Source organism: Microcebus murinus, chromosome 1 (assembly GCF_040939455.1).
Source record: "Microcebus murinus isolate Inina chromosome 1, M.murinus_Inina_mat1.0, whole genome shotgun sequence".
Classification (NCBI taxonomy): Eukaryota; Metazoa; Chordata; class Mammalia; order Primates; family Cheirogaleidae; genus Microcebus; species Microcebus murinus.
In genome coordinates, this window is record NC_134104.1 from 125232875 (window position 1) to 125256490 (window position 23616).

The following is a 23616-nucleotide window of genomic DNA, read 5'->3' on the forward strand; positions in this document are numbered from 1 at the left end:
GATTCGGCACCAACGTCTCCCTCTAACAATGCGGTTCTGTAGCCAGGGATGATGTGCAGCTGCCTGACGTCCCACTGCCAACAAGCTGTTCATCCAAGATGTGTTAAAAGCTAAACACAAAGCCCGTCTTTGCCCACAGAGAAAAGCCCACCCAGTTTTTACCATGCCACCGAGGATCACAGCTGCCTGAGTAACAATTCGGGAGCTCACAAGCCAAAACCTTTCCTGCCTGCCCAAGATAACAGCCTGGCTTTCCCTGGGCCTCGCCCCCACCTCTCCGTCCCTAGCGGAGCAGCTCTGGTCCCCAGCAGCGATGTGACCCAGGCCTGGCCAGTCAGACCTGCACACTCCTAGAACAGCGATTGTTCTGGCGGGCTGGGTGGCCATCACCCATCATAACCAATGAGACTGCATTCTGGGGCTTTTCTGAAACTGTTAGAAAGAGTAACGTTTTTCAGCTGAGATGGCTAAAAAGATGGAATGAAAGCCTAGAACAGAGAGCCACCATCATACTGAGGGGACAGCCTGCTAGAGCAGGAAGGTGGGGGGGGGTCCCAATGGCACTCTGAGCCTCTGGATCCAGCACTACCCTCACTCAGGTACTCCCCCCTCCTCTAAGACAGACCCCTCCCACCACCACCACTGCGGCTTGTTTTGTTCAAACTAGTTGGAATTAGATTGCTGTTGCTTGCAATTGAATTAGCCTTAAAAAAAAAAAAAAACCACAGGAGACAACCCAAGTGCCCATCAATACATGGGTGGATTAATAAAATGTGGTATATGTGTACCATGGAGTACTACTCAACCATAAAAAACAGTGGTGACCTAGCACCTCTTATATTACCCTGGGTGGAGCTAAAACCCATTCTTCAAAGTGAAGTATCCCAAGAATGGAAAAACAAGCACCACATGTACTCGCCATCAAATTGGTACTAACTGATCAACACTTAGGTGCTCACATGGAAGTTAATATTCATCGGGTGCTGGGCAGGTGGGAGGCAGTAGAGGGGATGGGTAAACTCATAACTAATAGGGGCGGAGCACACCGTCTAGGGGATGGGCACACTTGTAGCTCTGGCTTGGGCGATAAAAAGGCATGTTTGTATACCCATAATATTTTTGAAATTTTAAAAAAGAAAATAAATTGAGAAAAATAAAAAACAACACAGGAGATGGAAAGATACACCTTACCACAGTCACATTAACATAGATAGGAAGGGAAGGTCAATCGACATTCTAGACCTTGACAAAGCACTATAATTAAATACAGTTAACTGCTGGAGGGCTTCTGCCCATGACAAGAAGCCTAGAAGAAATAAGAAGCTGTGTTTACAAGGAGCCTAGTCTGAAAATTAACTCGACCTAACCTTTATAAAGCATTTCTTTAAATACAAGCCCGCTTGCCACAGTGGAACTTGTGCTTTTTGCCTTATTTCCTGGTTCAAGAAAAGATTTGATGTGGTTCTTTGTCTCCTTACGATGACAGGCAAATAAGTCTTCCAAGATAGGGGTGGGGGTTTTGCTTCACGAAACGTCCAGAGAGGAGAGAGAAAGCTGACGGTGTTCTGTACAGGAAGTGATCCACGGAGGGGAACAGTTCAGAAGGACAAACTCACCTGGAAGAACGAGCAGACCTTTTTACTCAGTCACGAAAAACAAGCCATCCAGGGCTGCTTGCCGACTGATTTTTCAGATCAGCACTCAAAGGAATTCTAAAGCAGTTGCTTCTGTTTGAATAAGGCCTCAGATCTTCAGATCTGAGAACTGTGTCTCATCCATTAGGTGACTGACTGAGGGTAATTTATTCAAGCAAAGAATTGCTGAGGGTGACAGAGTCTCCCTGTTTGAATGTGTCAGTGTGTCAAAAATACAGCCCTGTATCAGATCAGAACTTCAGCTAAACCAAACCAGCCAGTGTGCCTCAGAAACAGCATGCCGGTGTGTCACCACGCTGGGGACAAGTCCCTGTTTCGCGGCCAATCTGCTCACCCACACCCCAGTCACCTTGCTTGCAAGCTGAGAATGACGGCCTTTCCCTTTCCCCTTCACAGAGGCGTCCCCAGAACCAAGTGAGATAAAAGATGGGATGGTGGTTCTTTAAAAATAACTGTCCTACATATTAGAGATGACATCATACTTCGAAGGAGCCTTACTAATGCCATTTATAAATAAACGGCTTTCAGTGTGCAGACAGAGATTCCACAGGCATTATTATCTGAGGCTCACAACAACCCTGTACGGCAGGCTCTGCAGGAATTACCACCCCCAGTCTGCAGATAAGAACACTGGAGCCCAGCGGTGACCTGATCCCAAGTAAATGTCAGGTGTCAAACAGAAGCACACCTCTTTAGTGTTTTAGTCCTATGTGCCAGACACTTCACCAGTGGTTCTCAAAATATGGCCTACGGGATCCTATGGCAGGGAACGGGTGGTCCCTGAGACATTTTCGGGGAGGAACCATTTTCATAATTTTCACAAAAGACTTATTTGCCTCTTTCACCTTCATCCTCTCACGAGTGTTCAGTGGAGTTTTCCAGAGATACGTGACATGTGACATCATATGTGACATTGCAAGAGACGGAATGCAGAAGCAGGCGAGCGGATCCTGCTATTCTGTAAAGCCACACATTGAAGAGACTTGCAAAACCAATTACTTTTTTCTTTAAAACATTTTTTGGAAAATTGTTTTTTCGTAACACTTTATATTAACATGTAATAGACTTGTCAGTTTTAATAAATTAATACAGATCTTTAAAACGCCTTAGTTTTGACTTCTATATGGCAAATATTGATATTACCCACAAACTCAGAGCTCCCTGGGGTAGTCAACGATTACTAAGAGTCTAAAGGCAGGCGTCCACAAACTGCAGCCCTTGGGCCACATGCGGCCCACCGAGGACATTTATCCGGCCACCGGATGTTTTTGCCGCCACTGCCTGTCCTGCTTAGCAGCCGACTCGTCCCCGGCCCACAGTGCGCATGTGTGGAATGTGCACCGCTCTCTCCAACGGGCCTCCAGTGGTCTGAGGGACAGTGAATTGGCCCTCTGTTTAAAAAGTTTGAGCACCCCTGGTCTAAAGGGGACCTGCGGCCAAAATGTTTCAGGTCTACAGCTGCCTTCAGACCTGTCTGCAAAGACCCCTCCCCCAACCAGAGACAACAGTGTATTTTCAATAAAAGTGAAGTCGTTATTATTCCTCCTCAGATCTCTTTTTAATCCTTCTGATGTTGTCAGGGAAAGTCTCCATGTGGCACTACACTGTCTTCAGCATCTCTTTGCATTTGATAATCTCCTTTTTAAGCTTGAAGCCTTCTACAGCAGCGGTCCCCAACCTTTTTGGCACCAGGGACCAGTTTCATGGAAGACAATTTTTCCATGGGGGGAGGGAGATGGAGCTGTGTGGAGGCAGAACTCTATGTACCTACTGTGTGGACCAGTTCCTAAGTTTCATGGAAGACAATTTTCCCACGGGCAGGCGTGGGGGAGACAGGTGCAGCTGGGGGAGAGGGAGAGCTGGGAGGGTGGGGAGGCAGAGCTCTGCACCTGGTTCCTATTCTTAACAGGCCACAGACCCTATGGTACCAGTCGGGGTTGGAGACCCCAGTTCTACAGAAAAGGGAATCTGTTAGAATTTGATAAGGAAAACAAATCCATTGGAAACAATATAACATTACTGTGAAAGTCACAAACTGTGCTCTTATGAGGTGGGCCCTTCCCACGTGTACATTCTTTAATAAAAAGCTTGCTTTAAAAAACGTATTTTCCTTTGATGGTTTTCCATTTACAGGCATGACATTTCCTTTTCAAACAAACTGAAGTAAAAACACGAATTGATTTAAAAGACAATATGAAATAAATAATATATGCAGTACTAGGCAGTGGCAAAAAATGGTAACAGCAGCAGGAGGATGATAACTGGAGTTAGGGAAACACTGCCCTAGAACGATGAGAAAGTTTGTTAGCAGGAACATTCCAGAATTCTATGATAAAAGGCATCACTGGGCCGGGCGAGGTGGCTCACGCCTATAATCCTAGCACTCTGGGAGGCCGAGGCCGGTGGATCGCTCAAGGTCAGGAGTTCGAAACCAGCCTGAGCAAGAGCCAGACCCCCTCTCTACTAAAAACAGAAATTAATTGGCCAACTAAAATATACAGGAAAAAATTAGCCAGGCATGGTGCCTGGTGCATGCCTATAGTCCCAGCTACTCGGGAGGCTGAGGCAGGAGGATCTCTTTGTGAGCTAGGCTGACGCCACAGCACTCTAGCCTGAAGGCAACAGAGTGAGGAGACTCTGTCTCAAAACAAAACAAAACAAAACAAAAAAAAACAAATGGCACCACTGGGCACATCCTGACTTACTGACCAGCGGTAAGGTACCTGAAACATTTTTAAGTTTACTACAAATCACGATCTCTATTCATCTACCCAATCTATTCTCTAAGAGCACTTGCGGCAGCTACTAGAACACACAAAGAAACCACTTTAAACAGTGCTTGGGTGAAAAGGGAGCAAGTGCTCTCCAGCACTGGCTGACGGAATTTGCAATGATGGGCATGTTCTATATCTGTCCAATACAGAAGTCAGAGCCCCTTGCAGCCAAACAAACACTCAAAAGGTGGCTAGTGCAACTGAGTTTTGTATTTTATTCAGTTTAACAATTACAATTTAAAATGGCTGCATGTGGCTAGTGGCTGCCCTACCGGACAGGCCCAGACCTTTCTCCACTTTGAGAGATGCTGCCATGCTCCTTGGGCCTTCCTTGTCTCTGGCCAGTTCCTCTCAACCCCATCTCCCACAGGGAGGAGTTTTCACAGCCCTGTAAAAAGAGGACCAGAACAATCTGCTTCTACCTTAAGAATTCTGCAGCATGGCCAGGTGTGGTGGTGCGGGCCTGTAGTCCTCACTACGGGGGAGGCTGGGGCAGGAGGATCACCTGAGCCCAGGAGTCCAAGGCTGCAGTGAGCTATGATCACACCACTGCACTCTAGCCTGGGCAACAGAGCAAGACCTTACCTCAGGAAAAAAAAGAAAAAGAAAAAAATTCTGCAGCAGAGCAGAAGCTCAAAGACTCTGCCAGGGTAGAGCAAGGTGGCAAGGGAGCCAAACCAGAGAGGCCGAGGCATGAGAGTGCAAGAGCTGGGGAGCAGCAGAGGTGGAGACGGGGGTGAGGGTGAAGACCACCAGGCAGCTGCTGCCAGCCATAGCACTCCTGGTCACTGTGTAGGCCCAATTCCACATCAGCGGGCATCACCCAGCTAGAAGAACCTGGCAAAACAGCCCCAAAGTGACAGAAACACGAATGGAAAGGGAAGAAAGAAAATACTAGGTAGGATCTTAGGGAAACCTCAGGATCACTGTTGGGGACCAGGGCCTAACTCCCCTCCCTGATTCCTATTCTTTTCCCACCTCCAGCCCTGACTTTAGTAGTAGAGACCTCTCGGAGTGTCCACCAAACCCACTACTTTCTTCTGTGAGGACTGTCCCCCACGTACCAGGTGGGACCTTCTGTCATGTTGCCAACACAAGACCCTCTGTGAGGGATCAGAACAGAGGAAGCTAGAGGAGAGACAGAGGGGGAGGGAGGGAGGGAGGGAGAGAGGGGGAGAGAGAGAGAAAGAGAGAAAGAAGGAGGGAGGGAGGGGGAGGGAGGGAGGGAGAGAAGATGAGAGGGAGGGGGAGAGAGAGAGAGAGAGAGAGAGAGAGAGGGAGAGAGGGAGGGAAGGAGGGAGAGAGAGAGAAAAGCAGAGAACCTGGTGCAGAGAAGTGGTGATCTGGGCTCCTGATTCTAATCCTGCAATAACACAGTCATATGATTTATCAACCAAGCAGGACACATGTCAGACAGGGGTAGGGCACTTGCGATGGGACCGCAGGCACACACCCAGACGGTCAGGGCCACCTGGCATGTGTGGCCTCCCTAAGCATAAGGCCCAGTGACACTTCCCCCTGTCGAATTCCATGAAAGACTCCTATAATCTCTCAGAAAATCCTCCTTTTAAGCTCTTTGAGTGTGTCGTGAGACAAAGTGCAGAAAGGTCTAATCCCAGCTCGGGCATCGCCCGGCTCTAGACGCCAGGCAGCCCCCATGCAGCTCGACAGCTTTGGTGACAAGGCCAGAAGCTGCCTCCTAACCCCAACCCATCCCGAGGCATCACACTGCCTGTCCTGGTTCTGAATCACCAAGAGGTTCCCTCCATTGAGAGGAAAGGAGGAAAAGATGGGGTCATCGTGGTTTCCTCCTGCAATTTCCCTCCTCTGACATTAACAAGGTCTTGGACCCTTTTTAAGCCTAAGTGCAACCTGTTCACTCCTAGACAGAGGGACCTGGTTTAGAGCTCTGATCTGACTACAGAGGGCTTCCAAACAAACAGGTGAGCACCCTGTCCCATCGCCCGGGCATCGCAGCCTTTCTCTGTCTCTCTGGCCCACAAGGGGATTCCGTAACCAAAGGGAAGTGCTGCCATTTGGCGGCCGAGTTAAGGCAGTTGGCAAGTCTCAGAATAGGGAAAAGGCTCTTTAACTTTTTTTTTTTTTTTTTTTTGAGACAGAGTCTCGCTTTGTTGCCCAGGCTAGAGTGAGTGCCGTGGCATCAGCCTAGCTCACAGCAACCTCAAACTCCTGGGCTCGAGCGATCCTGCTGCCTCAGCCTCCCTGGTAGCTGGGACTACAGGCATGCGCCACCATGCCCGGCTAATTTTTTATATATATCAGTTGGCCAATTAATTTCTTTCTATTTATAGTAGAGACGGGGTCTCGCTCTTGCTCAGGCTGGTTTTGAACTCCTGACCTTGAGCAATCCGCCCGCCTCGGCCTCCCAAGAGCTAGGATTACAGGCGTGAGCCACAGCGCCCGGCCTCTTTAACTTTTTAATGTAAAATAATTTGACTTGGAAAAAATGAGGGTAAGATACAGGCATCATGCCCCTTTTACCCTGAAATATTTCAGTGCATATTTCCTGAACATGAGGTCCTCTTACATAACCAGAGTATTAACACTGATACAATAATATTTTGTATAATTTTTTAAATTTCAAAATATTAAGGGGGTACAAATGTTTTTGTTGCCTGGCTACCCTGTATAATGCTGAAGTCAGGGCTTTCTGTGTGCCCGTCACCAAGACAGTGTTCACTGTACCCACAGGTTATGTTTTCATTCCTCGCCTCCATCCACCTGATACAATGCCATTAATCTGATCTACAACCTTATTCAAATTGCTTCAACTGTCCCACTAATGTCTTTTACAATAAAGGGGAAAAAAATGTTTCCCAGTCCACGATTCAATCCATGATTTGCACAGTGCATTTAGTTGTCTTCTCTCTCTAATGTCCTTTCATCTGGAACAGCTCTTCAATCTGTCTTTCATGGCCTCAATTCTTTTTTTTTAATAATATGAGCCAGTTATCTTATATAATAATGTCAAACAACTTGGAAAAGACTTGCTTTCAATTCATCTTTTTGTCAACGTTACACAGGCAAGAGCCACCAGAATGGAAATGAACAAATTACAAAACAATGTTTAAAACAGCCCAAGGTATAAAGCACCACGAACAAAGGAAAAGGCTTTAAACCTTCAGCACGGGGTCAGTCCTACAAGACCCTGGAGGAGGAACGGAAGTCACATAACCACCACCCTGCACGCACAGCTAGAAAGACTGACGGGACCCAGTGCTTTTTCATTCATGGCCAAACACATGTTTTTAAACCCACAGGATTCTTTGCGTGAGAGGCAGCAGAATTGCTAAACCATCAGCGTTTTACTGAATTCAACCACAAGAGAATTATTTCCAAGTTTACACCAAGAGGGTTAACATAATGTCCTCAAAACTTCAAGACACACTTTTTAAAAAATTCACAATCATTAGATTTCAGACAGATTTTACAACTGACGTGCACATTTATCGGGGATGGTGTTTCCATCACCATCCAAGCGTTATGAAATATTAAACACAAGGTCTACTTTTATAATTAGCACAAGTTTTAGAATCAGGGCAATATGATGAGTTCACGGTCCAGCCTTGGAAAGCTCTAGAGATGCATCAGTGCAGCCTCCGTGGGCAACACGCATCCACGCACACATTCCAGGCAAGCTGGCTGTCTGACTTCTGCTGGCTTTTGGATAACCTCCCTCCTGACTGCAGCTCATCGGAATGGGGAGAAAGGGCACAGGATGCAAAAGAACCAAAATCAAAGTCCACTGCTATAACCTTAGGGTCACAGAAGAAACAACCAGAAAAAGCAGCTAAAAACGTCAAAAGTAGTGGCTTCTCAGAGCTGAACTAAGGGTACAGAGGAGTAAGGCAAAGGACTTTCGTTTTTCATTATAACTTATCAGGGGCTTAAAAAAAAAACTATGGGCAAGTATTATTTCATTGTTTCGACACAAAATTTTAAGTCTATTACAACATAGAGTGACTACAGAGCTTTTGTATTTCTCCTGTCATCAAGACTGAGGGTGAATCATAATTTATTCAGGATGTGACTACGTTAAAATTGAAATCCCAGAGTTATACAATTATCAGGGCTGGAAAAGATTTTGCCCATCATTTAGCTCAGATGCTCCCATTTTACAGATGAGGTGACTGAACTCTCAGGAGATAAAGTTCCTCTGCCAAAGATGTATACCTGATTAGTATCAGGGCAAAGATTGAAACCCTGGTCCCCTAAGTCCTAGACTAGTTTTCTTTCATCTCATCAGCCTCAGTGGGGATCTTAGAACATACATCCTTCATACCCCAAAAAACATACCCCAAAACTGTTTAAGTACACGGGCTCCAAACTCAGATTCTTGGATTGAAATCCTGGCTCCACCACCCACTGACCACATGACGTGGGAGAAGTGGCCTTATTGTTCCGTGCCTCCCTTTCTCATCACCGTCCTCCAAGGGCTGTAGTGAGAATGATCTGGATAAACTATATAAACCACTTAGCATATAAGCTTTGACTAAATTGTGTGTTTTTTTTTTTTTAGACAGAGTCTCACTCTGTTGCCTGGGCTAGAGTGCTATGGCATCAGCCTAGCTCACAGCAACCTCAAACTCCTGGGCTCAAGCAATCCTCCTGCCTCAGCCTCCTGAGTAGCTGGGATTACAGGCATGTGCCACCAAGCCCGGCTAATTTTTTCTATATATTTTTCATTGTCCAATTAATTTATTTCTCTTTCTAGGAGAGATAGGGGTCTTACTGTTGCTCAGGCTGGTTTCAAACTCCTGACCTTGAGCAATCCTCCCGCCTCGGCCTCCCAGAGTGCTAGGATTACAGGCGTGAGCCACGGCGCCCAGCCAAAATAAATCGTGTTTCTATGCAGGTACTGTTGTTCAATAAATGACAAGGCGTGGGGAGGAAAGGACCAATATTTGTTGGACATTATATGTCAGGTCCCATGCCAGGTACTTTATAAACATCACTTTATTTAGTCCTTAACAGCCCTGGCAAGATAGATATTGCCCTTTCACAGTTTAGAGAGAAGGAAATTAAAACCCAGAAAGGCTAAAAAACAAAAACTACAACCCCTCCAAGAGAGTACAGAAGAATTCAAAGCCTGCTCTCCTGAGCTCCACAGCCCACACTTTCCACAATCACGTGCTGTGCAGTTAACTTTCGATTAGTTCCAAAAAGAGTTTTCCTATGCTTTTTGACCCCAAGTTTCATAACATTAAAGTGTGGTTTTCTAGGCCGGGTGCAGGTAGCTCATGCCTGTAATTCCAGCACTTTGGTAGGCAGAGGCGGGAGGATCGCTTGAGCCAGGAGTTTGAGAACAGCCTGGGCAACAGGCTGGGCAAACCGAAGGAGACCCTGTCCCCACAAAAAAATTTTAAAAGCAGCTGGACATAGTACCTGCGCCTGTAGTCCTAGCTCCTCGAGAGGCTGAGGGCAGGTGCATCACTTAAGCCCAGGAGTTTGAGGCTGCAGTGAGCTATGATCATGCCACTGCACTCTAACCTGGGTGACAGAGCAAGACTCTGTCCCTTAAGAAAAAAAAAAAAGTATGCTTTTCTTTAACAAGTTCCAACTGAAAGGGTAGATCCAATTTCTACCAAATGAATGCAAGAGCAGGATTCTACATGTGTTTCCCCAGAGGAGACCCAGAAAAAGGAGAGGCAGGGAAAGAAAGCAGCACGACTAACTAGAGTTGCCCAAGGGGCTTTAGCACCCTCCCCCCTGAATTCATAAAGCATCTGCCTAACTATTGTACCTCTGGCTCTAAGCTCCACTGTTTTTTTCCTAACAGGCATTAAAAAGACATGGGGTAATTTTTTCTCAGACAAAATTTTTAAGAAAAGAGCAAAGTGGGAAAGAAGTCCTTATGACAAGACCCATAGCACTGCTAAAAACTGCTCCCTTGTGCCTTTACTGTTGCTGCATTTGGGGTCATTGGGAATACTAACCAGAGTCCTTGCTTGGCTGGCTAGTTAACCATTAAAGCACCTCGACAAGACACTGAAATCTGGTTGTTTATGAAGTCTCCCTCAGTAAAGAAAGGGAGGAAAAAAGGTTTTCAACAGGCCTCAAAACAAGTCACTGCCTTTATGTTACCAAAAGTATGGGCCGGGTGAGGTGGCTCATGCCAGTAAGCCTAGCACTCTGGGAGGCCAAGGCAGGGAGGATTGCTCAAGGTCAGGAGTTCTGAGACCAGCCTGAGCAAGAGCGAGACCCTGTCTCTACTAAAAATAGAAAGAAATTAATTGGACAATTAAAAATACATAGAAAAAAAATTAGGCAGGCATGGTGGCGCATGCCTGTAGTCCCAGCTACCCAGGAGGCTGAGGCAGGAAGATCACCTAAGCCCAGGAGTTTGAGGTTGTTGTGAGCTAGGCTGATACCACTGCACTCTAGCCAGGGCAACGGAGTGAGACTCCGTCTCAAAAAGAAAAAAGTATGGCAGGGGTTTTTTGTTTGGTTTTTGAGACACTGCTCTCTGTCACCCAGGCTACATTGCAGTGATGTCATCATAGCTCACGGCAACCTCAAACCCCTGGGCTCAAGCCATCCTCCTGCCTCAGCTTCCTGAGTAGCTGAGACTACTATGGCATGAGCCATTGTGCCTGGCTGAGTTTTCAAACATGGCCCGGAATTCTCTGGCAATGATCCCGTCAATAGTAATTTGACTTTGGGTGGGCTCGTGACTGCCTAGACCAATAAAATATGACAAAAGTGCTGCATTGGAGGTTCCAAGGCTCAATCAGAAAAAGCCACAAAGCTTCTACCTGGTCATCTTGGGACGATCACTCTGGGGGAAGCCAGATTCCATAAGGAAGTCAGTACCTGAGACCACCACACGGGAAAGGTCAAATGCAGGTGCTCTGACAACCCCACCCGAGGTCCCAGTCAGTGACCACTGTCAGGCACCTGAGTGGGCCATCTTGGACGTCAAGTTGAGTCTTCAAATGACCACAGCCCCAGCTGACCTCTGACTGCATAAAACCCCTCAAGCAAAGACTGCCCAGCTAAGCCAAGTCCTCTCCAATTCCTGACCCACGAATCATGGCCAAAATAAAAAGTTATTTTAAGCTATTAAGGTATAGGGTAATTTGTTAGGTAGAAACAGTAACCAAGAACAATAAAGAAAAGGCTGGGCACTGTGGTTATTGCCTGTAATACTAGCACTTCGGGAGGCCAAGGCAGTTGGATTGCTTGAGGCCAGGAGAGGAGTTTGAGAACAGCCTGAGCAAGACCCCATCTCTATAAAAGACAGAAAAATTAGCTGGGTGTGGTGGCACAAGCCTGTAGTCCCAGCTACCCAAGAAGCTGAGGCAGGAGGAGTTTGGGGTTGAGCTGAGGAGTTTGGGGTTGCAATGAGCTATGATAATGCCACTGCACTCTAGCCAGGGTGACAGAGCGAGACTGTGTCTCAAAAACAAAACAAACATACCTTCCAGTTGTGAATTTGTAAAAAAAAAAAAAAACAAAACAAACAAACAAAAAAACCACTACCACCATTTCATCTCTTCTTCCAAGAAAGCCAAAATCCAAGTAAGAGAACACTAAATCCGTGGGCTTCAAATCTATCAAAACAAAGCTGAATCCTTTTGCATGCTTGAAACAAAAGGGTTTGCTGGACAAAGACAACCAAACCCATTCATCATGCTTTGGGTGAAGGTTTAATGCCAAACAATAAAAGAGTTTATATTAGGAGGGCTTGGCTGTGGTTATGATAAACAGCGGATATTCCTCCCATTGTCTCCTCAATAACAGTTTCTTTCTGTCAGAGAAAACATTAATATCTCTTAGATAATCCAGCAAAACACAGCAAAGGGGGGAAAAAGAAACAGGCAAGAATAGAACAAAATTTTTTTCATCTTCCTTTAAGGAAATGAAAGGGGCGGATTCGCCACACCAAGAGCTGCTTTGCAAATTATTATGCACTGCAAAAAAGCAATATTATGTCTTTACTGTTGAAAACATCTATGTGGCAAAAGGCAGATTAAGTAACTCTCATAGAGGGCTGGGCAAAGATGACTGGGCTTCCTGCCAAGGGATGAGGTTCAAGAGATGTTTAATTCATCCAACCAACACACACACACCACTACATTAAAAGTCCCTACAATAAATGCCGAGAAGGAAAAAGAACAGCTCAATATTAAAAGGCTATAGTCCACCGGGACCGAAGCTCTGTCAACCTGGGGATGTGAAGATTCTTATCAACCATGAGGATAGCAACAAATCCATCAGCTCTCATAGCCTGTCTTCTTTTAAGGTGAGGACACCTGAGGACAGCTTAGAGTCAGAGGGTAGGCACCTTGGATAAACCCCGGGATACAGTCACATGATTATAGAAAAGTCGGCTTGCACTACAAGAGCAAGTGCCCGTGATCCTATGCTAGGTTCCAGCTGAAGAGCCAGCGAAGTCTGTGTATTATCTCACTGGTCCTTATAGCTTCAAAGAAAGACATATCCAGTTTTTTTTAAGGCAATAGAATCAATTTCAATGTTAAATAGCTATTTGTATGTCCTGGCCAATAGCCCATACCAATATCGTTTTGTTAACAGGGATACAGTAAGTGAGGTTGTGCAAGAGAACTTACATGTGCCCACAAGTCTTTATCCATTTGGAATGACGCTAACAGTCAAATACATACAGTAATGAAAATATCTAAATATTCTTGATATTTGGAATATTTTCCACTATTCTATCTTGGTGATACTTCTGTATTTTATAAATAAGCATATAAATGAGGGTTTCTTGGCTTAGACAATCCTAAAAATGCCTTTAAAATACTTTTCATTCTTCCATGAATTACCACAACTTATGCTTAACAATATAGTAATTCACCAGGCAAACCCACTAACATCAGGGTTTATCTACAATTAAGGCAGGAACTCCCAATCCAAAGTTTTTCCCACCAGCCTTCATAGTTCCTAAAATTCCTTCCAGACAAATTCATTTTTTTGGCACATAAAGACATCTTTTTATAATTGGCTTCATTCCCCACCCCCATCCCCTGCCTATAAAAATTATAAAATATGGTCATTGCAAATAATTCAGAAAAAAACGACCAAGAAAGGAAGAATTAAAATCACCAGCATTCTCAGCTACTAGTAGTACAACCACTGGTAACATCTGAGTGTGCATTTCTCTAGAGCCATGTTTTTCGGACTACATGTTGATCTCCCTACCCCCACCAACCCACTGTGAATCAATACTTCTTTAGGATAATAAACTAGGAAAATGAAATGTCCCTTGGATGTCGTGGCAATGTCAAATTACTAAAAAAGAAAAAAAAAATTCTAAAGTCTTCCTCTTAATTTCTGTATTTACTTCACCTTAATTGGTTAACAAGCAGTTCACATTCTTCAGACCACACTAAGAATAACTCTATTCTAGATCTTTTTCTCTCATATGTACATATTCTTTTACTGTATATATAGCTTTACATATAGTTTTGTTAACTAATTTTTTCCACTATATAGATCACGGCCAGTTGTCCATATCCACACATCATCTTTTTTTTTTGAGATAGAATCTAACTCTTTGCCTGGGATAGAGTGCCGTGGCATCACCACGGCCGGCTCATTTTATATATATATATTTTTTTTTTTTTTTAGTTGGCCAATTAATTTGTTTCTATTTTTAGTAGAGACGAGGGTCTCACTCTTGTTCAGGCTGGTTTCGAACTCCTGACCTTGAGCGATCCTCCCGCCTCAGCCTCCCAAAGTGCTAGGATTACAGGCGTGAGCCACCGCTCCCCAGCCCATCTTTTTTTTAATGTGGCAGGTCACTCTTAAAATGCTAACATTTCCGGCCAGGTGTGATGGCTCACACCTGTAATCCTAGCATGCTGAGAGGCCGAGGCAGGGGGGATCCTTTAAGCTCAGGAGTTCAAAACCAGCTTAGGCAAGAGCCAGACCCCGTCTCTACTATAAATAGAAAGAAATTAACTGGAAAACCAAAAATATATAGAAAAAATTAGCCGGGCATAGTGGCGCATGCCTGTAGTCCCAGGTACTCGGCAGGCTGAGGCAGAAGGATCGCTTGAGCCCAGGAGTTTGAGGTTGCTGTGAGCTAGGCTGATGCCACGGCACTCTAACCTAGGCAACACAGTGAGACTCTGTCTCAAAAATAATAATAATAAATAAATAAATAAAAAATGCTAACATCCCCAAGCAGGACAGAATCTTAGGCATTCACAAGCCAACACCTTCATAAGCAAACAGGTTTTGTGGAGGAAAAGGGAGCACAAGGCTGTTTTACCTGTGTCACAACTGTCACCAAGGTCAGCCCTGCCTAAGAACAGCCTGGGGACAAATGCAATTTCTAGGGCTCTCTCTGTTCTAGAGTAAGATATTCGTACACTTCATTATCTGCAAAATGGAGGTGATAATAGTTGTTCTGAGGATTCAATGAGTTTACATATACAAAGTGCTTAGGACAGGGCCTGGCACATAGCAACCACTCATTATTATTATCTGTCATTGTGACTAAAGGGCAGACTGGCAGGGAAGGCATTCCAGGATGCACACAAAACCTTCCTGCGAGTACCCGCCACCATAAAGCCCTCACCCTGCCCTACTTCAGTAACAGCAGCAATAACAGTTACTGATGGCCTACTATGCACCATTGTCAGGATGAGGAAACTGGGCCCAGGGACATTAAGTGGTTCGTCCAAGGTTCACGCAGCTATTATAGGGAAATCTGTTGTTATTCATCTACTCAAACATCTACTGGGCACTTATTTGGTGCCAGGCAAATCCCAGGAGAAGACACACCCTAACAAAGCAGGGCTCACCCAAAGAAGCAAGCCAATTTCCACATCCCTGCCAACAGGCCAGTGCAATGCCTTGCTGATGCAGTGACTGAAAAGTCCATCCTGCTGTAATCCTGGCCCGTACAAGCTTCTCTGGCCCCTTGCCCAGTGCCGGTTCCTCTGACAAAAAAAAAAAAAAAAAGGTCATAGCAGGACCTGGGGAGGAGCCATCCCAGACGCCGTGACCGCCTGGCCCCAGTGTACATCTCGCTGGAGCCTTATGTCCCCGGTGCCAGCCAGGCACACGGGGGGGGGGGGGGGGGGGGGGGCCGGGCTCTCATCTACTCAGGCTGCGCGGCTCTCAAAGCACTCCATTCACAGCAGCCCCTCCTCTCCCCCAGGTACCCAGGGATGTGGGCAAGAATCATGCTCCCCCCAGATTCACAGATGAGACAGGGTTCCAAAGTGCCAAGTACCCCTAAAAAAAGCCATCAGACCTCCGATTTAAACCCCCATCACCAGACACCAAGACCGCTGTCTTCTCTCCACCGGTCTCTTCCCTAGGGCTTTGGATTCTGCTTATTTCACAGCAAAAACTGAGACACAACTCCATTTCGTGAAGAAATTGAGGCACAGAGATTAAACAGCCTGCTGAAGGTCCCCTCTGCTATTAATTGGTGAGCTGGGATTCAAAGCCAGGCCTCCGGAGGCCCAGCTCTGCTCGCTGTCCCATAGCTAAGTCACTCACCGACTTCCCCAAAGGTGGGTGCACAATGTGGGGGAGTGGTGAAGCACAAAGTCCTAAGCACCCCATTCTGATGGCCAAATTCCAGGTCAGACCTGTGGGGGCAGTGGCTGCCCTGCAGCACTGGCTCGAACCACCCTGAAGGTCCTCAGAAAAGGCCTCAAGTGTGTTTATCTTAACAGCTAGCCAACCGCCAAAGGTCCTACTGACAATGCTCTGCCTACCCCCATGACGTTCATCGAGCTGCAGTGGATGTCTGATGCCAGCTCTCTTCCGCCTCCAACTTTAGGCTGCTCTGGATGTTACCTTCAGATGATTTGGGGTGTCCAGGTTTCAATTCTGATGTGTCCCATTCCAACAAAGCTTTGGCTGGCCTCCCCAGGGGCCCTGCGTGACTCTCCCAGCATCTCTCACTCCATTATAACCACATGCTTGGATCCAGGGGACAGCATGCCCCACAAGGGCAGGGAATTGTGTCTGCTGGTCCCTAGTGCCCCACACAGGACTTAGCACGCTGCAGGTGCTACTATTTGCTGCATGAAGGCCTACAGATTATCAATACTTCAAGCAGATCTCACCTGTGTACAAGGTCGTCAGTGGCAATCCCAGCCAAGACTAGGCAGCCTGCCACCAGGCCTGGAATTTGGTGCCAGCTTCAAGAAACAGTTATTCCTCACTTTCCCTGGCCCACCTATCCTTCAAAAGCACAACTAAGTCTTGTAGCCCCTAACCCCTATGCGCCCCACCCACACAGGTCTTGAAAGAGAAAGTGCTAGGACACAACAACACTGTCCTTTACTAAGAAGTTTTCTCTTCTTCTAATTTGCACTAATAATTCATTAGAGAGAGGCCAGGCTGCTTCCAATTCACCCTTCCTTCCCCCTCCCACCTCCAGGTTTCTAAGCTCAAAATAGAGTTGTTTTATTGCTTTTGTGTTGTTTCGTTTTTAAAGAGAAGATGTTTGCTGGTTTCTGGAAAAGGCAGATTCTGGGCTTAGGTCTTACACAAGTTTGGAGAACATGACACCCAGAATCAAATGATTTTTGATGCCCCGTCCCCACCTGAGCAGTAAGGGGAAACACAAACACAATAACTGCTTTTGCCTCCCTTGGAAAGGGCAGGCTGAAAGTCAGCTTTTGATGACTGGGAGCCAGAGGAGCTATACGGTGGCGTAACCAGGCGTCACTGTGTCCTTCCTCCTCCTCCTCTTGGCCCACTGCTCTAGAATAGCTGACCTTCAAAGCAAGCAAGGGAAATGATGAAAACATAACATATCACAGTTAAACAGAGAGGGAGGCACGGAAGATTGCAAATCTTGATTCTGATTAGATTTAGAAATTCTCTGTGCAACATCTGTTTAACATGTGAATAAAGTTAGTTCTATGCAGCATGCATTTTTAATGACATCAGCATATTGACTTTTATTACCTCACCTGGCAGGGTTGTCTCACACCTGAAAGATCCATTGATCTTTGAAGTGTCTCCTTCTCTACCCATTACTCACCCACTCCCAGCACTGTGCTACCCCTTGCTGGTGCTCAGCCAGGACAGACCCACTCCCACCTTAGCACCCGCAGTCCCTTCTGGCTGGAATGTTCTTCCCCCAATTGGCCCAGACACAGCTTCCCTAACCAGGATATTTAACACTGCTTCCCCCTGCTTCCCCTTGCCCCCAAACACCCACAAGCTAGTCTTCCTTTCCAGCTCCAGCTTTGTTTTTCTCCTTAGCACAGGTCACCAGGCAACCTACCATGCACCGTATCTGTTCATTGCACTTCTTCCCCCTCTACAATGGAAGCATCAAAAGGGCAGGGACTTCTGTCCATTCCTTTCCTTGCTCTGTCCCTATCACCTAAAACTGTCCACAGCACATAATAGGTACTCAGTAAATACTTAGGGAATTAATAATTAAAGCTGAATGATCAATGTGTCTGTGGGAAAATACATTTATTTACTTAATTTGAAACAACACGTTTGCATCCAAGGCCCCTCTGGTTAAAAGGTTCCTCCAACAGCGTGAAAAGGCTGGTGCTCTCTCACACAAATCGGCGTGCGAAGGGGGCCCAGGGCTGTTCAAATACGGTCAGAGGCAAACCCGGGTTGCAGGAAGAGACAGCTGTCCAAATGACAACACATCAGAAGGCTGGCACAGTGGCCTTTTGTGACCTCAGATCGAAACAGCCAAGACAAAGACTGGGACGCTAACGGTGAACCCTAGGAGCAGCGCCTCGGCCCACTGCCCACAGACGACTGCGCCATGCTCTGCGAGCAAATTAGCAGCTGCCACAAGCCTGGTCACCGATTTGGCGCAATCAGAGTCCGACACAATGAGCAGAGGCACTGAACACCCCAGATCACAATGAAAACGCAAAGGGAAAGAAAATGAGGGCAAGCAAAACACTCTCCCCTGGGGGCCCTGAAAGTCAGTCCTCATTATTTGTCAGTTCCACACTCGTGGATGTGCCCCCACTAAAATTTACATGTAACCCCCAAAATCAACACTCAGGGTGTTCCCAGGTCCATTCACAGACACACACAGAGCCGTGGGACGCTCGTTCCCAGCTGAGGTCAAAGTACCCCACACACACACCTCCTGGTTTCCGTGCTGACACTATAAACAAGCATCCTTTTCATTCATTGCCTACTTAGCACCACATTTTTCACACTTTTGTGGGGGTTTTGGTGATTTTGCTATTAAAAAGGATCCATAAGAGTAGTGCTGAAGTGCTATTTAGTGTTCCCGAGTGCAAACAGGCTGTTATGTGGCTTACAGAGAAAATATGTCTCAGGTAGGTGGCCATGAATTCCATGTTAATAAATCAATAATATACTAAACAAGGTGTCTTTAAATAGAAACACATGTAAAACAAGGTCATGCATTGATGAGTTGATAAAAGGGTTGCGACCAGAGGCTTGCAGGAACCTAACCCTGTCTTTCCCCTAGCAACAATGGTTCGGTATTGGCTAATTCAGAGTTCATGGCTTCACAGAATACAACTATGGCGAATGAGGACGACTGACCACATCCTTCTGCACTCCCCCTCAGCCTGCTCGCTCCACCTGTTCCTCTTTACACAGGGACACTGTCTTCTGCAGGTTCCTGCTCAGGTGTCCCCAAGCAACACCCCTCCCAGTGTCTGTGACACCACTCTCTTACTGTTGTTATTATAATCGGTAATTATTATCCACCTCTCCACTCCTCACCCCAACTAAAACGTACACTCAAGGCCAAGGACTTTGTCTTGTTCATCTATGTAAATGCAGCGCGGGCCAATAGGGTGCCTGACGCAAAGCTGGTGCCCACAGACCCCTTGACCAAAGCCATGCAGCCCACAGACAGGCACACACGTGGTCCCCTCTCCTCCAGACCCTGGCAGTATGACAGGTGTCCAGAGAACCCGCACCAAGGGTGAAATCCCACAGGGTTCCTCTGTGAGTTTGGCAGGAAACTCGTGCTAAACCTGTGCAGCTCAGTGTCTACCATGTGGCTACTGAGCACTCAGAACACGCCCAGTTCCAACTGAAATGCGCCCTAAGTATAAAACATGCACAAGATCTTGAAGACTTAGCACGAAAATATATGTAAAACACCTCATTAATTATTTTTTAAAATATTGAGTGCATGCTGAAATTTATACTCTCTTGAATATTCTGGGTTAAACCAAATGTATTAAAATGAATTTCGGTTATTTCTTCTTAGTTTTCAATGCGCCTACTAGGGAGTTTTTAAACTACTTATGTAGCTCATATTATATTTCTCTGAGTCAGTCTTGGTTATAATAATATCATGAAAAGGCCAGCCAACAGCCCAGCCCTGGCCACCCCCTTCACGCCCTCCAGGTCACCTGGCACACAGTTCCAAATGCTCTCCAGACCAAGGCAGGAAACACCTGTTGGGTGGCTTCCTGTGACACACAAATATCTAAGTGCATTCAGAAATGGGATTCAGAAATCAGGGCTAAAAAGAGTTTAATAAGATGAGCCAATTTCACCCACAGAAGGTAAGTGTCATGAGGACTAAGACATGGGGCTGTCTTGCTCATTATCCGATGGAACAGTGGCCCCACATAGTAGGTAAACAAATAGAATTTTTAAAAAAAAATTTTTTTTAAAGGGATGGGGGTCTTACTCTGTTGCCCAGGCTGGAGTGCAATGGTGCGATCACGGCTCACCATAACCTCAAATTCCCAGGCTCAAGCTTTCCTCCTACCTCAGCCTCCCAAGTAGCTGGGACTATGGGCACACACCACCACACTCAGCCAATTTTTAAATTTTTTGTAGAGATGGGATCTCACTGTGTTGCCCAGGCTGGTCTCAAACTCCTTGCCTCAAGTGATCCTCCTACCTCAGCTTCCCAAAGTGCTGGGATTACATAGGTGAGCCACTGCACCTGGACTCAATCCTTTTTTGCCCCCCAAAGGAAAAAACAAATTCTAACTTGTCTGTCTACTTGTCTACTCATATTTGGGATGGCAGCTATACAAGCTGGAGGGGATATGGAAAATACCAGGGTCTAGGATGGGAGCCCAGGCTCTACCGTGCCATGGAACCATGAGTTGCTGAGCCTGAGTCCTCACCTGGAGAGCAGGTGGTCCCCACCTTCACTCCCTCTCCAGGCCCGAAACATACTGGAAGTGTTCTCTGCTCTGTCCAATACAGTGGCTACTGAGCTCTTGAAACATGGCTGTTGTGACTGAGGAATTGAATTTTTAATCTCATTTAATTTTAAATTCAAATAACCACATGTTGCACATGGCTACCATATGGGCCAGCACAGCTCCAGGCTGTTGTGACAGGATGGAATGAGATAAAGCGTGTAAAAAATACTTTGTAAATCCTAAAGCCCTATAGGGATGGTAGAAGTTTTGCTGTGTAATGCATTAGAAATCAGATTCTCAGAGGTTCCAATTGCCCCACATCACAAAGAGACTCAATTTATCATAAGTGAAAGAAAATGAAGTAAACACAGATTCTACTTTACTTAGAAGGGCAGCCAGTGTTCATGGACACCTAAAGCTGGAACAGGGGGCTTAGCATTCACACAGCTCAGCGCAAAAAGCTTTTTAATCCACATTGCTACATCCAGACTTGCAGTCAGAAATCAAGACTTCAAGTGAATGCTGGTAGCTTATATTCCTATCTCCCACATTAGTACTCTTAGGGACCAGATGTCTCCTCCTTCCTATTGACTTTTACTATTTTGTTACTTCTGCTAAAGAAACAAGATTTTCCCAAGAGCTCCCTGCAGTTCCTTCGGCTGACAGTCACTCAGAGGCTCCAAGAAATATACAAGGGTTGTTTAAATTTGCTGGCGGGTGGTAAAACCAACCACCCCTGAAAAGCTGTAGGGACTAATTGGTAACTGTAAAGAATGCTAACTTGTTTACACTTAGTTTGGAAAATGCTCATGAAATTCAAATCAAGTCCTAGTCTCCCCAAATTTTTCCCAGCAGGAAAGCCCTTCCCAGTCTAAACATCTTTTTGTTACCATTAAGATAATTATATTCTACACACCAGCAGACAATGAGGAAATGAGCAAGGAAAGGGAAGCGGAAGAGAGGGTGAGTTATTAGAACAGGAAAGTAAAAAAAAAAAAAAAATGGTATAAATCTGAGGAAACACAACAGTTCCAAGTACAAAAGATAGGAACTGCCCTAAAATATGTAAGAGATTTTATGAGCTCATTCACTACTCTCCATGAAAGAGTTCAGCTAATTTTCCCCTCAGTCCTTTCAGCTTTTTCACAGACACATTAAGATCTGGGGCTTGAGCATCGATTGTGAAATGCTCCGCACAGCCCTCGGTTTGGGCCCCATGGAGCTTCCATAATGAAAAACAACATGTGAAATCGGATCCACATGCGTTCCGCCCACAGGTTGGGCTCAGTGGTGTATTTTATTCTGTCAGACAGCGTGCTGTTGCTCAACTCCCAAGGAGGGGACTCCAGCAATAACCCTCAGGCTATTAAAACAAAATTAACCAGCTCAGTGACAGTATGACTGACACGGCGTCACCAAGAACAGAGACTCCACTCTCAGTACCTCAAGTTCAGTCTCCCGTCTGTTGATATCATCCGTGGATTGATTTAACTTCTCCAGTTCTCCCTAGTGAAGAAAAGAGGGAGAAAAAAGATGTAAGGGATCTGTCTTTTGTTTCCAGCATACCTCGGTCCATAACCTGAAAAATTACCTCAAGCCCAATTTGTAGGAAAAGGGAAGAGTCCTGATTGAGTCCCAAGGAAATCAGTTGAGGCTTGGCTGTAAGAGCAAATGAAGGTCAGTCCTTCTGAAACCTTTTTCTTGACAAAGTCCCTTTCAACAATGTCTTAAGGGACATTTGGAATTTGTCTTTTCTTAGAAGGGCAAATATTTATTCCAAAAAGTATGTGCCTTTAGGTAAAATCACCTGTTAAAAATGTTTTAATGGCCCAATAAAAATAGTACCACCTGCCTCAAACAAGAACTTTGCAGAGAAAACAAAGAAAATAAGCAAGGGCAAGCCAAAAGCGGAAACCCAGTGAAATCACTACAGCAAGGGCACAATTCTGGTATTAACTCATCGGTGGTTGAATATTTTTCTTTATAAAGGGATGAAAAACATTTTTTCTTTGCAAACCACCAATTATTCAACCTACCTCGCTGAGTTTTTTAACCTAGTTTTAATCCTGACCCTTTAGATAGACATTTACAAACTGCTTATTTTGTAAAAACATGAAGTTAACTCATATTTACTCTGCAAACAAAGGATCTTGCTAACAGAACTCCATACCAAGAACACAAGATTCAGTAGTAGTCCAACCGGATGGTTTTAATTAACAGAATTCCTGATACAAAGATTTTTTCCACCTGATCTTTATCTTGCTAATTTGCCAAAACAATTCATTTAAACCCCAACCATTGAGTTAAGTGAGCTTTTAATTGATCTGCGCACTGAAAAACCAATTAGGGCTCCAGAAATTACAGAGCATGCTTAAAAGCAATTTTTTAAAAAATGATTTATGGAAAGGGTAGAAAAATGGGTCTTGGAAAAGGATTTGCTGTGCTTTCTGCTTAGGGGTGAAGAGGTGAAGCTGTCACTCCTAGACCTCGGTTTGGAAATTGTTTTTTAATCATCTCTCTTGGAAATGGAGGCACAGAAAGCCAGGCCAATCCCCTCGCCGCCTCCAAACGTCAGCTTTGTACATCAGTTTTCCCTCATTTCTATTCATACCCGACCTCACAACAAGGAAAACCGGGATTTAAGCCAATTCAGGTCAAGCGGAATTGAGCCAGGTGACAATAAACCCCTCGGTTTGCTAACAATGAATCGAAGGAGGAAGACGGCTCAGGCTGGCACTCGGGCCAGGTGAGGGCTCCGAGCCCAGGGCACCGGTGCCAGCCCACGCTGCGGGGACAACGCCCACCCTGCCGGGCTCGCCCGCCCACGGTGCCCGGCGCCCACGGGCACCGGAGGAGGGCGAGCAGGAGGCTGTGCGATGCCCGCGGCGCCGCGAGTTCGGCCGGCCGGGGGGACCCCCAGGCCAGCATGGCGCCCCCGCCCCCTTTCTCCCTTTGTTGCACATCCGCCCGCACCGCTGGGCGCGCTACGGCGACCCCCATCCTGCCAGGGGTCTGCGCGGGCACCGCCGCATCACAGGCAGGCCGCATCCACGCGGGCACTGCAGCCTCCCCACGGGGGCGGAGGGGCGG

The 23616-nt window shown here is 46.0% G+C and overlaps 1 protein-coding gene across 1 annotated transcript in view; it reads right to left on the minus strand.

Annotated features, from left to right (window-relative positions):
• SH3BP5 (SH3 domain binding protein 5) overlaps positions 1-23616 on the minus strand; it is a 75114-nt gene that overhangs the window by 50955 nt on the left and 543 nt on the right. Inside the window, exon 2 of the mRNA XM_012766928.3 lies at positions 21970-22032. Coding sequence (XP_012622382.1) covers positions 21970-22032 — 63 coding nt within the window. The remainder of the gene's footprint in view (positions 1-21969; positions 22033-23616) is intronic.